The sequence below is a fragment of the Cryptomeria japonica genome, chromosome 2 (assembly GCF_030272615.1).
Source record: "Cryptomeria japonica chromosome 2, Sugi_1.0, whole genome shotgun sequence".
NCBI classification, from domain to species: domain Eukaryota; kingdom Viridiplantae; phylum Streptophyta; class Pinopsida; order Cupressales; family Cupressaceae; genus Cryptomeria; species Cryptomeria japonica.
The window spans coordinates 270332297-270350718 of NC_081406.1; the positions used below are offsets into that span (position 1 = coordinate 270332297).

Sequence of the window (18422 nt, forward strand, 5' to 3'; positions counted from 1 at the left end):
AATTATATTTTTGTAATATTAACTATAACTCTCACATCAATAAAATAATATTAATTATTATATAATAGAAACATTATATTGAAAATATACATTTTTTCTTAAAAATATAGTCCTAATGTAATTATAAAATATATATAATTATAATTATAATAATGAAATTAATCTTAAACTTAATTATTAATTATTAATTTAAGATTATATATTATTTTAGTTATATTTATGTAATATTAGTTATAATTGATCTTAACCTATTAATGGGTCATTGAGGGTTAATCCTTCTAAATTGACAACAAATTCTGCTATTGGTCTCCTCTGGATCCGAGTTGGATCAAGATCAACTTTGATGGCGCATCTCAGGGTAACTCGGGGCCATCTAGTGTGGGTTGTGTTGCCAAAGATTGTAATGGAGTGCTACTAGCTAGATGCACACAACGTCTAATTCACGACACAAACAATGAAGCGGAGGTGAAAGATGCTTCTTTGGCAGTTCAAGTAGGGAAAAGATTAGGGGTTGAGAGGCTTCACCTAGAGGGTGACTCTCAAATCATCACACAGGATTTAATTCGAGGTGAAACTCAGAATTGGAGAATAAACAAGGAGAACAAATGGATTAAATGCATTCTCAATGACTTCCAAAGTTCAAAATTTCCCATACTCCAAGAGAAGGGAACATGGAAGCTGACGAATGTGCCAACCAGGATTTTGAACTCCAAGTTGGAGAGGTCAAGATAGATGTATTTCCTCCCACCGGATAGAAAATGTGAATGTATTTTCAATCTTGCTAACTCAAACGGTAGGATTGCGATGGATAGGTGGGGTACAGGAACCATTAATGTGAATAACGAAAGATGGCTAGTGCAGATAAGAGTTGATTCGATGTTGTTTCATTTCGACATGGAGCTTGGTGGCAATTTCAAACTATGTTGGTTAAACAAAAAGGTGGTGGCAATACTCACCTACTCACACATGTTGGAGAAGACAACTTCTCCCACATTTATTTTTGCCAACCTAGAGGCAACATTGCATTTACGTGTCTCGATGGAATGTGATGATGGTGGGGATAGCTTCCTTGGCAAGCCTCACTTAAAAAACAAATTTGAAGATGATGAGAATGTACTCATCATAAACATATCTTTGGCAAATCGAAAGTGAAGATTGCTTCATGGAGCCAAATTTATCTCTCAAAACTACACGGCTGATGATGGCATTTTGGGGGTCGATCTCAAATGAGAGGTTGACCAACATATTCCTTTTCAAAGAACAAACTTTTCTTACATGCATGAAGATCGTGTTGGGAGATGAGTATTTGCGGGGGAGTTCAAGTATACAAGAGGTTACACCATTTACAATCCTGCCATCAAGGCGAAACATAAACAATATACAAACGACCACATCGGTCAATTAATACATAAACGATCCCTGAAAAGAAAGGATCCAGCTGAACATAATCAAAGCTAATACAAAGGTCCATGGGAGCATCCACAAAACTGAGTCATCACCACCCAAGGTCTAACATGAAATCAAGCACTCACAAGGGCATAGACAATAGGGCGACCCACAAACGTACTCCTAACAGGACAAAACGACAACACACTAGCAAATGTAGAGACAAGTGTCATCACACAACTTGGTATGGTTACCATGGCAGGTCTTCATAGGTCCCGACCCCATACATTGGGTTACCCTGGTAACCTAATCCGAGCCTCCGGCCCATCCAAGCCTCATGTGGACCCACACATCCTCTTGTGAAGACAAGGATGATGGATTGCCATTTCAGGCCTTCTCACAGCATGTCGGGTCTATGTTAGCACTCGTCCCATGTGTGAGGCACATTTATCTTACTTAGAGATTACATTCTAATCTACTGATAGGTTATCGCTTATTAGACTCACTTTCGATGGGTTACCCAACAGCCACTTTGGGTGCGGCCCCCAATCGAAAGCCACTTTCCCATACGACACTAGACTATACTCAGACGAACTCAAAAACCAAGGAATAGACATGGTCAGACGAATGGAGTTCAAATAGAGAAATCCACCATTTGGTCAAACATGACTTCATACGAGGTGCACTGACAGACAGTACTCTAGCTAGAGACCTGATTGACTAAGGTCAACCACGAATCATCATTCGACACCCACATAGAGGATAAGACCAAATACGACACCACAACAAAACAACAGTCAACTCGGAACCGAGGACTGAAACAAGTACCCCAAATCAATCCATACAACCGGGTCCAATCAAACAAAGCACGACTTGCCATTACATAAGCAAAAGCGAATACAGAAATTAAACTCGCATAGGTAATATTCAGCAGATACAATCTTTTTCGAATTGATCTAAACATTAAAAGTCGATCAAGTTTTCTACATGATCTATATTAGATTGCAGTAATCTACTTCATTTAGATACAGGTTGTCCTTGGTTTTCTAACTCTCTAAGGTTCATTGCATCGAACATACAAAAATACGCCATAACGAGTTCTTTAACCAATTTCACAAGAATATAATTTAAACAACCATTAACCAATTAATTAAGATATTTAATCTTCAATTAAAACATCATTGACGTACTAGTTCAAAATAAATCCTACACATTTGTCTTTCCAAAACCAATTTACACTATACAGATCAAGGAAATATACATATTTAGGGAAGCCAAATAAAGAAAATCCATTCCCACATTAACAAATTGTTTCCTTGAGCATAAAAAGAAAATTACTAAAATTAACTATTAATTAATGAATATATTTAATAATCCACGATTAATTAAATATAACAAATTAACGGAATCAACAAATTAAGTATTTAATTACAAAAAAATATGCATTAATAATAAGATAAGATTTGAATATTAATTATTGTATATTTAACCTTATACAATTAATTAATAACAAATTATACTTGAATTATTAATTAATGCCAATATTTAATCATAATAAAAAAAAAACTTAATTAAAATATCAAACATAATTAAAAACTTAATTTAAAATTAAATTTAATAATATTAAACTATAATATTTTTTTATTTTTTTAAAAACATTAAAAAAAACCTTTTTTTTTTTATACTAAAAAAAAACATAAATATGGGGGAGGGTACCCACGTGGACCCCCACGTGGGCCCCCCCCTTGGGAGCTCATGTTGCATCCCATTGGGAGCGCTGTTGTTCCCAAAGGGAGCACGCAGCCCCCATGGGAAGTGCTGCTGCCCAATGGGCACGCAGCACCCCTCCATGTGGTGGGGAACTCTCCCACGTGGTTGGGGTTTCAACAAATTTATTTATTTTTTCATCTTTTTTTTTAAAAACTTGATTACTGTGAATAAAAAACACAGTCCAAAAAAAAACAGTCTCCCAGAGACTAACAGAATTTTTTATTTTTTTTAAAACCAAAACCCCATTTGATTTTTTTTATTTTTTTTACAACACACAGCTTCATATAAACTGAAAATGAGAATTTTCCTAGCAAGAATAAAGTTTCAAATCCCCAAACAATCTGAAGAATATCAAACCCTAAAAATTTCTTCAACAAAAACCCATACTTGAGCAAAATGGGCATTTAAACTCAATAACTCAACCATTCTTCCCAACAACATCTAATTTCTAAAATAGAATTTGAATTTGAGAACACCCAATGGAGATTTAAACAAGAGTTCCTCATGAACAGCCATTTCCAATTGATATCCAATATTTGGTTTTGAAAAAGCAAGAACAATACAACCAGAAATCAAAGAGATGGATCTGAATCCTACCTTATCTTGCATTCCTGGCAAGATCTGCTGAAGAGCCCCAATCTGTAGCTCAAGGAATCCTTCCCCATCCAAAACCCCCAAATTACATCCAAAAATATTTTTCCAAAATTATATTCTTTCTCCAAAAAATCTCCATCCCCAAAATTTTCCAAAACTCTAGGTTATAAGGAAGAGTTGACCAAAAATTTCCTTTTTGGAATTAAAATTTTTATTTAAAAATAATTCTTTTCCAACTATATCAATAAATTGAATTGTTTTTCCCATTTAAAATTGATTTTCTCACTCAACTGAAATTTAACCTTTCTATTTCAAAATGTCAAAAGATTAAATTAATTCTATTGCAATTAAATTTAAATCTTTATTTTTCAACAGCATATACAAAATGCATTTAATATTCAAAATCAACCATTTAATTGAACTTACTCCCAATTTAAGACGAGCAATTCAATATCAACGATAATCGCATAACGAAATCCTGTTTAATTTAGTCCATTAATCTTTAATGCACAAACACATATTTAATCAAATTAAATACTAAGGACTAATTAATCAATTTAACCATTCACACCAAACATGCAAATCAAGAAAGTCAACCAGACAGACGACTCGCAAACCCAAACAAAAAGGGAATACCGACGACGACTAACGATGCTCACTTGAGCACGACTATGGTCAACTAGGGTCTTACGACCACCTAATCCAACTCTAAGGATTAAAAAGGTACACTCAAACCTGCAAATCCAGGTGAAGACGAACCTCGCACTCATGCGGCGTTGTACCTGAAATCTTCTGCAACCAAGAGTCATACATGCATACATATATAAACTTAATGAAAGCGTTAGCCCGATATTAATACCACGAAATAGGGACACTAAACAACTTGCATACAACTAGTGTGAGAACCACATCAACAGCTATGCGTTAAATCAAACATCTGACTATAACGTCATATTAAGATAAACTGACCAAGATTAAACCGAGATTAGAAATTGATTAGGGCAGGGGTACTACATTAAGTTCTACTCTGCCCTGTTCAAATCAAAGGATGGAGATCCCAATAAGACCCAGCTAAGAGCTAAAATCAATTCCATTATTCCAAACAAAGTGTGTAAAGAGGATGCAAATATTCTAAGGAAATATCAGTGCAGGAGGTCAAGAAGGCTATTGTCGTTCTAAATAATGATAGGGCCCCTGGGCCGGATGGGCTTACAGTTGAGTTTTTCAAGAAAAAACAGGATTGGATTAGTGAGGCTCTATGAAAAATTTACATAGAAGCTTTTGACGCAAGATCGCTAGGGGAGGAAATCAACAGTGGGCTTATCAAACTCCTCCCCAAAGAGGGAGACAAGACTTTGGTCAAAAATTGGAGGCCAATTACCCTCCTTAATGTTTCATATAAAATTTTAGCTAAACTACTGGCTATAAGAGTGGAGGACATCCTGCTTAAAATTGTATCACATACTCAAACAGGCTTCGTCAAGGGGAGATACATCCTAGAGAACCTTCTTACTTGTTGGGAAACCATGATTTGGGCCAATGAATCCAATCAGCAACCTACCATGTTACTTCTTGATTTTGAAAAGGCCTATGATAGGATTGAGTGGAGTTTTGTGTTTATGATGCTAAGGGTTAGGGTTTCCAAGAGGATTTTGTAGAATGATTGAGACCCTATTGACCAATGTCACTGCCAATGCCAACATAGAAGTAAATGGTGTCAGATCGGACAAGATTTCTCTCTCCAGATCTATTAGACAGGGGTGCCCCTAGGCCTCTGCCTTATTTGTTATAGTTGCAAATGCCTTGCACTATATTCTGAGGGATGCTTCACTTTCCAACAGGGTGCTAGGGGTACTCTTACCCAACCAAGAGGAACTCTCTAATGTTCAATTTGACAATGATACTGCTATCATACTGAAATTGGAGGAAAATAACCTAACGGCCCTAATGAACAAATTGGATATTTTTCCGCTGCCTCTGGAAGCAAGATTTATCTGTCCAAATCAATCATGCTTGGTTGGGAGAATAATCCTCCTCCTTGGTTCAGTAAATATTCTTTATTATGGGGGGGCGCTTAGTTTCAAACCAAATATTTGAGGGTTCCCTTCTCTGTCAATTCTAATACTAAGCAGATGTGGCTATGGATCAAAGAAAAAATAGACAAAAAGATCAGAAAATGGGATAAACACTATCTTTCATTGGCAGGCAGAATTCAGGTTTGTCTAAAGATTCTATCCTCATACATTATATATTATGCATCAGCCTGGTTATTCAGCAACTATCAATGGAATCATATTAAAAAATAGATCAAAAAAATTGTGTGGTCTGATGGTAAAGGGAATAAGAAGATGCATGTGGTTAAATGGAAATGGTGCTCTATGAGTAAGCCTAAAGGAGGGTTGGGTCTTAAAGACCTAAGAGTGCAAGGGTTGTCTTTGGCGGCCAAATGGATCTTTAGGGCTCTAGAAGGGGAGGAGCCTTGGAAAATCCTTATTAGGCATAACATTTCTCAATCTGTACCTAAACAAGGCAAAACTTGGAAACACCTACCAGTCAACGATCTAATAGCCGAGAATTTTGCAATCAAGCCCAAGGGATTTGTTGTTTTCAAAACCCCGTGGAAGGCATGGGAGGAGGTCAAACACGTGATCTCTGATAATAACATTATAAGCAATGATGGCAAAATCTGTGGAGAATGGTCAATTTGGTGGAACCTCCATCACAAGGGTAAACCCTTAGCTCTTATACAGGGATGATCGGCAAAGTATTGGGCAACAAGAGGCATCAAATGCTTAAGTGATATCATCAGGGATTGGTATCTGATCTCGTGGCTAGAGATTAGTGAGAATTTCAAGATCCCTCAATCTCAATGGAGGACATACAATATTCTCTCATGTGCTTTCTTCGCCCTCGGCCTTCCTAGAGAACAAGATTGCAATGATCAAAGATGTATTCTTTACAAATGGCCCAATGGTATACATATTAGCAAAATTAAAGCCATAGACATTTATTCTCAATTGATGGACAACAATGAGATCTTTGGCCACTTGAACATTTGCTGGAACACTTCCTACAATGAGCCCACGGGTCAAATTTCTTAATCTGCTCTGGAACAATCCTGCTGAGTTCAAAATTAAATTTTTTTTGTGGTGTCTTTTGTTGCATAGACTTCCTATTCCCCGCTATGATGGTCTTCCTAGTCTGTGTAAATGTTGCAGGGTCCCTGAGACTGTGATGCATATTTTCTTTGACTATTTATTTGCTAGGGAGGTGTGGAAACTTTTTGGTGTTCATATAAATGGTAATGTCTTCAATTTGGAATGTGCTACTAGTTATGTGTCGGTTCTACCAAAGTATGTCAATATCTTTTGGTTTGTACTCTCCTCAGAAATCATGTGGTTTATTTGGAAAATTAGAAATAATGATGTTTTTAATGGCTCTAAAAGGCTACTTACTAAGTCTCTCAAGAGACTCACAACCCTGAATGTTTCCATGTAGGTAACGAAGGTGATGAGGATTTCAAAGAAAAAGTTTGAAAGACTTCTCAATGATGGACATGCATCTATGTTCACATGGGAGATATCCCATGGATTTACATTGGAAGAGATGGTCAAAGGAACGGACCCAGATTGAGACTGTCCTCAACAACTTCATGGTGGAACTGGAAAAGAAGAGAAAGGCGCAGCCCCACCCCATTGTTGCTCTTCCATTGGCCATTGTCTTACCGTTCTCCTATGAGGTTCCTGAAGCCATCCCCCTTGCTGACCAAGTGCTAAGGAGACTCATCTGGATGGACAAACAACTAGGGTGGACTGTGTGGGTTAAGGAAGACATTGTACCATGATGCGTCTTTCACACTATACCGCTCTTTACTGCTGTTTTTTTCATCATTTTATGCCGCTTCTAGTTGATGTTTAATGACAAATCTTTGTAACTACTGGTTTTTTTTATACTCTTCGAGTTTTGAACAGCTTAATATCTATGATGTATATCCTTTATCTTTAATAGAAAAACTAGAAGATGTATTTTTTATGAGTGCAATTTCACCTCATTTACCGATTAAAAAAAAAATTATAATTGATTTTAACAAAATTACTTAATAATTATAAAATTATATAATATAAAAAATAAAGTGAAAATAAGTGTTTTTTAATGGCTAAATGAAATATATTTAAATTTATGATTTAGCGTTATAAAATAATATTGTATATATTAAAATGATTAAGAAAATTTATGATTTTAAAAACATATTAATTAAAAATAAAAATTTCCAAAAAATTATAAAAGATACATAATTTATTTATTTTAATAAAAAATATTTGTTGTGTAAAGCTTGTAATGAAATAGTTTAATTATTTATTTTTATTTTTATTTTATTTAAATAGTGAATCAAACCCCTATACAATAGTTAATTAATTTTATTATCTATATTTTTAAAAATAATAAAAAAGAATATATTAAAATTAATATATTTATGTAAAAAAATCACTTTATAACAAGATTATCAATAAAAAAATTAAAAATATATATTTAAAATAGACATTTTTTAAAAATATAATAAAATAAAAATTTAAAAATACAAAATCCATCATTCCTATAAATTTTCTCTAATAATACCAGTTTTTTTCATCCAATCATATTGTAGATAAATAATTTCTAGTTTAAAAATATAAATACCAACTTTATAAAAATCAAGTTTATTTAAAAACAAAAATAATAATCACTTTTAATTGGTGCAAAAATTAATTAATTAGACTTAAGTGAATGTAAGAGTATTGCCTACGGCAAATACTAATAAATATTTAAACTTATGATTAAGTGGTTATTAAATTATGACTTTTAAAAAAATATTAATAAAAAATAGAATAATATAAAAAAATCTTTACCGAAGCTTATAAAATCCATCATTCTTATAAATTTGCTCCTATAACACCAAATTTTTTCATCCAAACATATTGTAGATAAATGATTTCTAGTTTAAAAATATAAATACCAGCTTTATATAAATCAAATTTATTTTGAAAACAAAAAAAATATAATCACATTCGATTGGTGCAAAAAAAAAATCCAACAAATATGTAATAGGTAATACTCAAAATTTATATTTAGTGTTTATCTCAACCGAACAATAAAAATATTAAATACATATTGCATAAACAAAACTCTAGAAACAACATTTTTATCTTTCTAATCGAAAACCAAAATTAAATATTTCTCAAATTGATAGAAAATGTTCATACTTCTGTAAATTCCAAAACACTTGCATACGAAGGGATGCACATAAAACTGTCATCATTGAATGTATTGTGCATTGGCCAAACCAACATCCCTCCAGGGCATATGAAACTCCTATTATGAGAATAAAGTAACTTTTTCACTTACCCTAAATATTCAGGCTTTTCACCCTTTCGGTTTCAATCTCGATACTAAACTCGTAAGGTTTTGGAAATCCAAAAACGGTTTGCCACCAATGTGAAGGAAAATTTCCTTGCTGGCGAAACCTTTTTGAGAAATGACACAGAAAATGCAACAAAATTGAACGAGACCCTTTAAAACATTCTAATTTCCAGGTCTCAAAGGCATCAGCTTAATGGTATTAGCTGGGATTGGCGTTGTAAGCCTGTTGCCATAGTTGAACTTCACTGAATTGGAATTTAACAATTACAATTTCAACTCTTGTACTCTTAAATTCACAGAAGCAATTGACAAAGCAATTCCCAAGGCTAGTTGATATAAACAATGATAGCAAATGGAAAAAAATTATAAAACTCATATAACAAACAAAATAAGTGAATTCTGTAAATAAAAAATGACTAAAACGGTATTAGTTTTATTGAATATATGTGAAAGCTGTCTTGGAACTTCTCACCTTACATCAGATTTGATGAGAAAAAATAAATACTTGGCTAAATTTGACCAGAATAATTTTCTTGATTGTAATGACTTCACCAATAAACTCAAAAAGCAAAGATGTAAATAAAACATAGTTCCAAGATTAAGTACTGTCCGAAAATGCTCCTCCTGTCCCTACAAAATCATTGTAGCAGAAATGTAATCATAGGCGACTTATGACTGCCTCCACTTCTGCAGGAGTATATAGATGATAAGTGGGTGCAACTTTTGCAATGTCCACATTATTGGCTGTCACCTAAACACATGCCAAGATAAAATATCAAATCAGATAGCTTCCAATATCTGTCCACGTCCTAGATTTGGGACAAATTACAATGTTTCAATATCCCTTGATTTGTATTGTGTTCAACAGTATTAAACAGCTTTTAATTAACTACTTACAATCAAAGCATGCATAACTAACCTTATCTTCCATCACTTGCTTCAAAATAGAAAGTGCAGCAGTCTCCGCTTCTTCCAATGTCATATCCTGAATTACATATTTTTGAACTTGAATTTCATCCAAGATTTTCTGTAGCCAACTTGAGAACTAAACTTTCACATAGTATCATTCAAGGAAAAGTAATGTTTGAGACTATATGTAGTAATATACCTTACTGTACTGTTCCTTCAAGGAAATGTCTGCGGCTTCAACTCCAGATCCGATAGATTTTGCATCAGATTGCCAAAATGTACCTGAAGGGTCTGTATAATATCTGTATAGCAAACAAAACAATTTAAGAATTATAAGAACACAAATGGCTATTATACTTTACCATCTTTTATTTCCTAATATTTTCCACTCCTTTCTACGGTCGGACACCAGTGTCCAAGCCAACTTACAGGTTGAAATTTAGGACAGTTTTAACAATTGACCAACAAATATACCACATATCAAATCTGCACTGATACATTTAACGAAACCATTTAACAATTAAGGAAAAGAGAAAATCCTTTCAACTGTTTGATATACTCAGCTACCAATTGGTAATGATATATGTCCTGTCAATTATGAGAGCAAAGATCAGCAAAGCCAATGTTGATTTACCACAAAACTAATGAAAGTTGCTATCCTGAATTGTCAATACTCATGCTTCCGTGATGAACAAGTCCAACTTTGTGATCACAAGACAGTTCAGAAATAGCATATTAGTAATCATTTTAATTTTAATTTTTCATATTATTTATAGGCAACTTTCTAGATACTTAGTGAATTACAAACAAACAAGCAGTAACTGCAGTAATTCGTTGGAACATGCCCTCTGGGTACATACGCAAATCTTACATGATATAAGAGCATTTTGTAGCAGATTTGACACGGTACCAAAGCATGTTGATGATTCAAAGCTTGCCCATTTCCTTTGAAGATCAAGGGCTTCATGTGTGGCATCATTTTGCAAGCTCCTTTGGTGAATAGTGGAGCAGCTCCTAGAGCACATCGTTGTATCCAAAGGATCTAGTATTGCTGGTTTTGCCTTTTGCTTTGTTTAAATCAGGCATCAAACACAAGATTTGCAAGGGCTTGAAGGAGAGAGTTGCATGTGGGCATCCACAACACTCAGTTTCCGGAGCACTTCCAATCAAATATGCCTTGCCATTACATCTAGAGAGCCCCAAAACCTTAAGATCACCTATCAATTTGTCCCTTAAGATCACCTATCAATTTGTCCAATTTGGACAACTTTGCTCAAAGCCCCCATAAAGAAATTCCACTCTATTGTCATCTATGAGATTCATACTGTAGTCTGAACCAAATTCTTAAACCAAATCTTCTGCAATTTTTCATAGTTTTACTAAACAGACCTTTCGTCAAACAATTTGTATCAAGTTGGTCTGAGATTGTTTTCAACTTTTTTTGAACTGATATTGTAAATAATCAACATGGCATTAATTTCGAACTCTCATATGGTGAACTCAGCTTCATATTTATATTAAAATATTGCATAAAAATAATCACAGAATTTCTTTATCACTCTTTGTTTTGCTGTTATAAAAATGAAGGTAATCCAACTCTATAAGGAAGGCTGTGTTGGCCTTAAGGGACCCACCCAAGGCCAGGTTGAAGTCTTCTAAGGGTTGCTAAAGTTTTGAAACTTTCCTTGAGTCTTTTGTTTGGTACGGCTGGGAATAGTTCCCAGCAACAATAACATGTCCCCTAAATCTCTGTCCAAACTCACTTGCACATGCAGCATTCACACTTTCTGATTCATTGACATTCACACACACCAACACAAAATTCTTATTTACCAGCAAATCTAAAAACATTGTACCTGGAAAACTAAAGCCGGCAACTATAAACAAATCCCTTGTTTATAGATTTAAGCACAATTATGAATCCTGAGTGAGTCCACCATAGATTTGACCTAGAAAAAATCTTTCATCTTTGAAGCCAAATACTTCTAGGGTTTTTGTCCTAGGAATTGACGTTGAACTTGCAGTCCAAGCTTTACTATGAGAGAAATAAAATGTCCAAGATATTCAAATTAGCTCCTTCATTCCTCTTTTATAACTTCCCATGAACTTTAAGAAGTTATAATTTAAAATTGATCTTTATTAAAATAATCACCTTTTGGCCCCATAAAGTGACTTTATTTTATTTCTGCTTTTTAACTCAAGTCACTTTATAAAAATTAATCAATTGAAGTCACTGTTGTCATTTTATGACACCCTTGGTCCATCAGTAAGAACCGATCAGAGATACAATCCATGGACCAGCACTGCCCCAGTTGATCAAGGAGAAAAGCAGAAGAATTATGAAGTATGAGGTGTTGCCTTGCCCGGAGGAAGTTCCTCCCTTAGCCTTTTCTTCCTTCCCCGGAATTCCAGAGCCCTGAGGTTCCAAAGTTCCTTCTCTTTGCCTTCTCTTGTTTTTCTTCTCTGGGACCCTGAAGTTCCCTCTTCGTTTTCTTCCCTCCCCCAGAACTCCGGAACCCTAAGGTTCCGAAGTTCATTGCTGCTCTCCTTTCTCCTTCCTGGAATCCCGAGGTTCCGAGGTTCTTTCCTTGTCTTCCCCACTTCGGGAACCCGAGTTTCCGAAGTCCTCGGACTTCTTTTCAGCTAGCAACACTTCCGGATGGCGTGATCAACACTCAAAGCTTTAAATGCTACAATTATTTTTGTGACTTGTGCACCTCCTTTTGTGGAGCCACAGGGGTGCATTTAATGTTTTTGGCAGGATTTCCATCAAGGGAGGTACAGGGCCATGCTTGTTGGGGTGACTTATGTCATGTCTGCATGCTCTGACTTTGGAAGGTCAGTCAATCCACCCTTCTCAGAATTGCATTTTCAGGGTATGGCTAGGTTGTTTGCATGTACAGAAGTCAAGTGCATGCACTTCCTTGCACTCCCAAACTGACATTTCCCTGCACACACAGGGGTCATGATCACTCTTGTAACCAACTTTCTATATAAAGGTTGTTAAGCCTCATTGTAAAGGGTTCTCTCCCTGCTAGCTTGAGCCATTCCATGCTCTTTCACTTCTCTTGTATTTTTCTGCATTTTGCAACTATAAGTTTGGCCATTGCTATTCTTGCCTTTCTTCAACTTATGTATGTTGTGTATGTTTTCTTACCTCCATCATAGGTGTATGTTTTTTGGCTCTTCTCTCATATATGATGTGAAAATTTATTTCTAAGTGTGACTTGTGGGAAACCTTTTCCCCTTTTGACATTCAGCGAATTCTAACCTCCATACATGCATCGGGGTCACTCATACAACTGGAGTTTGTGCATCTCCTGAGTATTTCAGTTGATTCTTTTGTGTCATTTCAGGTAGGGAGAGAAACAATCTCTTCTTGGTGCATCACCTCCTTTTATTTTAAGCATTTCTCTCTTCCCTTAACCTTTGCAAGTTATTAAGATAGGCTTAGGAGTAAGTTTTGAAGTATTGAGTTGGTTCAACACCTGCACCTGGATTGAGAAGGAAGTCGTGTTGACGTGTTTTTTATGACAGCGTCGAACACAGAATAAAGTTGCCTAACGGTCACTTCACTCTCTCTTGATCAAAGTACGATTGCATGCTAAGATTGCAAGAAGTTCAAACAATCGACTCCAAGGTTCCTTCGATGCGTGGACGTGACTCAGTTGGCTGATGTGATTGCTGGTAATCCAAGGGGCCTTACGTGTGCATCGTTCTTTCACTTCTTTGTTGTGGCTGGAACTCCATCATCGTATATGGCAATTCTGCGATGCTGCTGCTTCGAATGAAATAAAATGAACTGAAAGTAAAAGGGAAAGGGTTCAGAAGGATCTAAATCTATTCCTAAGGGCAGTGATAACAATGAATAGTGCTCTGGTGGACAAATTCCAAATAAACCAAGCTCTGCTTCGCCAAGATAAACTACAACTCCGCAGGAACCGGTGCAATCTTCTGAGGATGTTGGAGGATTTTCATATCGAGAAAGTACATTTGAATACCCAACACGGCGCAATCCAAATGACTATCCACAATCGAACTTAGCACGAATTTAGGGGGCTCAGACTAACTTTACACTGCAACTTACAATCAGCAAGATGCAAAAAGTATGAACCATGGAAATTCATCAAACACCATTACATTCTCCATTGAAATCAAAGCACTTTACTATTTCTAATCTAAGCGAGGAAGGTGAAACCATGCAAGCTTTGAAAAAATAATTTAAGTGGACACCATCAGAGAACAATGTTTCACTATTATTTTCTCAAAAACTTATCGCAACAATTTCATACAAAGCTCCCTCCCTTTACAAATGAGGGGGTCACCCCTTTATATAGGCCTCGGGCCATGATTACATGCAAACCCTAATTAGGGTTTTCCCTAAAAGATTCTCCACACATGATGCAACAAGGTGGGAATCTCCAATTAATAACCCATCATGCCCATATACAATAAATTCAAAAGTACCCAAAATAGCATCCACTGCGCATTAAATGCACCACCTCCTTCAAATTCGCCCAACATGCGTTGAATATTCATCCATGCAAAGATCACCCCATTATGTCATAAATGCTCCATCATTTCCACATGCGGCGGCTGGATGCAAAAGGAATCTGCTATAAATTCAACATGCAATGACCAGGTTGCCATTTGGTCAAATATTCCAGCAATGAATGTGCCACCATACTGCCATGCGTTCAATAGATCCTCGCCATGCAAATGGACTCTGTCGTTGTATATCTGCTCCTGCACATCTGGAAATGTTGGAGGGAAAATTCGATTCAGGAAGAATTTTCTTGAAGTCTCCTCAACTTTCCTTGCTTGAAGAAGGTTTTTTTTTTTTATCAATTTTGCACATTTCCTATTTTTTTAGGAAAATTTCCAAATTAGGGTTCCACGGTCCAGGAGAGAGAAAATTCTCCTACGAATCCAAATCTATAAAACTTTTGAAATTTGGATGTGATTTGATGCCCGAGAATGGATTTTTTCAATTTTTTCCCTGGAGGGGAAATTTCTTGTTCAATTCATCCCTTGATTCCTTCCTTGCCTTAGAAATTTTATGTTCAATTCATCCTTGGGTGTATTTCTTCCTTGCTTGGAATTTTGTCCCAAAGGAAGGAATTTCCAATACTTAGCCAGATTTTCATCTTTCTTGGAATTCTGTCATGAAGGAAGGAATTTCCAACACTTAGTCAATTTTTTACCTTTCCTGGAATTATGTCCTGAAGGAAGGAATTTCCATCACTTAGCCAAATTTTCACATGTCTCCTTTTCAACATCCCTATTTTTGGGGATCCTCCTAAAATTTAGGAGCCAGGTTCATTGGATGAAGAATATCACCCCGATTTTGAATCTATAAAAATTTCCATATTTGGCCGGGATTTGATGTCTAAAAATAGCATAACTGAAAATTCGCCCGAGGGGAATTCTTCTTTTTATTCCTCCTTGACTCCTTGGATTTCGTGCCTTAGGCAGAATTTTGAATTCTTTGCTTGGACGAAATGTTTTTTACCACGCCAAGGATTCATGAATTTTCTCTCTGTGAATGACTTCTTGGATTCAACGCTCCAGCCCAGACCTGGGCGCATTTTGGCTTTGTCCATGGAGAGGTGGATTATTGCACTTGTGAATTACTTCTTGGTTTTAGCGCCCTAGCCCATACCTGGGCGCATTTTGGAGATGTCCATGGAGAGGCGGAAAATTGCACTTGTGAATTACGTCTTGGTTTCAGCGCCCTAGCCCATACCTGGGCGCATTTTGGAGATGTCCATGGAGAGGTGGATTTTTCCACTATTTCAGGCTCTTCGTCAGGATATATATACGAAATATAACATTTAAGTATAAGAAAGGAAAAAGACTTCTTATACTTTAAGTTATATTTCATATATACTTTCAGGATGTTTGAGAGTGGTTTCAGGTCCATAGGAATTATAATGCAAATTCTGGATTTTGGAAGATCTTCCAAATTTCCAGACTTAGTCAAATTTCAGGCCATTTTCGGATCAGGATGACATTGGTGGATTGATGTGAATTTCTGGACTTGGATGATCATGCTTGCTTTCCTCTTCTGGAATAGGAGATCCAAACTTAGCCAAATTTTGACCACTGTCTGTGCTGAGATGCCACTTTGGGATTTTGAAGGTGGATTTTCCAGACTCAGAACAATTTTGTGCCTTCCACTTCAGGGATGATTCTCATACTTAGCCATTTTAGACCCGTGCCTGTCTGCTTTCAACTTTCCAGATTTAGAAGTGATTGTGCATGTTGATTCTTTGCTGTCTGCTAGCTTGATCCTGCCACAAACAGACTTTCCCGAAATAGAAACTTTCCAAAATGTCAGAGTTGGAGCCTAAAACAAGACGCAGGAATGACTTACTATAAATAGAAACTTACTAAAAATAGTAAGTTTGATTTTTGGCAAAATGGCGACATCCCAGGACTCGGAAAAATCCCTAAAAAATAGGGACTTTCTAAAAATAGAAAGTTGCTCCGTTTTGGCTCAAATTTTATTGGGAGGTCCCTTGAAGGGTCCTGATTCCAGTCGTATGCTTAGTTTTCCCGAAACCCTAACAAAAACCCCTAAAATCTAGGACAGAAGGCAAAAACCCTAAAATTCACAAAACGAGTCCTAGACTTAGCCGAATTCGCTCAAACAAAAAGCAGATTTAATCAATATGACCCCCAAACACTTGCAAAGCAGATAGACTGACGAAACTGCTACGAAAAGACCACAAAACGCAAGCCAAAAAAAACGGGAGGGCCAAAAAGAAGGGGGTCCCCATTTGCAATGGGGCGATGTGTGAAAACGTCACAACAAGTCGGCCTTCTCCGGAGATTCAATCCCCTTACGCAAGGTCCCACACTTCGGGGTTGTTTCCATTTTTCACAAGGTTGTTGAGTTGATAGCTCAGCAAAGGTGCAAGCTTTTGTGATAACAGTCACCCACCAAGACTTGAGGCAACTTAATTTAATTATACTTTATAAAAATTAATTAAATAAAGACATCTGCAAAGACTTTAAGGCAATTTAATTTAATTAAATTAAATACTCCCTTTTTAATCCAAAATAGATTATGGGAATAAAATAAGCTAATAAATGCTCCAAATGCCTAAAATGAAGAAGGGGGCATTACAATCCTCCCTTCCCCAAATTGCTTGTCCTCAAGCAATCACAGGTTTGGTTGCTGAAGACTCTGCTCTCCTTCCCATGTGCAGAATCTGAAGGCCAGTTCTTCCACCTAACCAAATACTCTTGTTCCTAAGCCTCTTCTCCCTATCATCCATTATAGCTTATGAGATCATGACCAATTTGCCTCCTCATCCAATAGTGGTAGCTCTATAGAGAGTGGAATGTGCTGGCCCAATGCCTTTTTAAGGCAAGAAAAATGGAAGAAATTGCGAATTTTGTTGTGCTCTGATAGCTCTAGCTTGCAAGCAACCTCCCTAATCCTCTATATAATTTTGTAAGGGTCATAAGATCTTAGTGCCACTCTTTTTGAGTGAAGACTATCTATAAGGTTGCAACCGAAGGTATACAATATCTCCAACCTCAAGGGATCTCTCACTCCTATGCCTATTTGCATACATCTATTGTTGATTTTGCACTTGATGAATGTTTTCTTTTGAAGCTTTATAATGTCTTCATGATCCTGTATCCAATCTCTGGCATGAGGTGCTCTACTATCTACAATAATCAAGTCCACAAAAGAGGTGGCATCGTATCCGTACAAATCTCTGAAGGGTGTCATTCAAATGCTCATGTGATAAGTGGTGTTATAGCAATGCTCACCCAGATACAACCATTTGACTCAAGCCTTTTGATGACTTGTTACATAATACCTTAAGTACCCCTCAACCACTTGTTTGCTATTTTTGTTTGTCCGTCTATTTGTGGATGGTAACTTTTGCCCAATGTCAATTTTGTACTTGTGAAGCGGAAAAGCTCCTGCCAAAACACATTGAAAATTTTACTATCCTGATCACTAACAATGTTTAGAGGCAAACCATGGAGACTAAATACCTCTCTAAAAAGCAAATCTTCCAACTATGGTGCCTTATATTATGATGATATGGCAAATAAATGTGCATATTTAGTCAACCTGTCCACCACCACAAAAATGTAATCTCTACCTTGCACCTTAGGTGGTCCTATGATAAATCCATTGATATACTCTCCCACTTTTGATTAAGGATAGATAGGGGCTACAACAAACCCGCTGGAAAAGTGTGTTCGGTTATTTTGTTAGCAAACAACACACTCCCGAATACGCCTAAGAACATCATCCTTCAACCCCTTCCAAGCAAACCTCTCTCTCACGTGCCTATATGAAAGGTCCCATCCAATTTTTACTAGGTCTGATCCAAATT

General features: G+C 36.2%; 1 protein-coding gene across 1 annotated transcript in view; it reads right to left on the reverse strand.

The window, feature by feature from the left end:
- Positions 1–9560: 9560 nt before the first annotated feature.
- Positions 9561–18422, reverse strand: part of LOC131056067 (proteasome subunit alpha type-5) — a 29174-nt gene continuing 20312 nt past the window's right edge. Inside the window, exons 7-9 of the mRNA XM_057990399.2 lie at positions 10256–10358; positions 10067–10132; positions 9561–9898 (exon numbers count right to left, since the gene is read on the reverse strand). Of these exons, the coding sequence (XP_057846382.1) occupies positions 9806–9898; positions 10067–10132; positions 10256–10358 (262 nt within the window). The 3' untranslated portion in view covers positions 9561–9805. The remainder of the gene's footprint in view (positions 9899–10066; positions 10133–10255; positions 10359–18422) is intronic.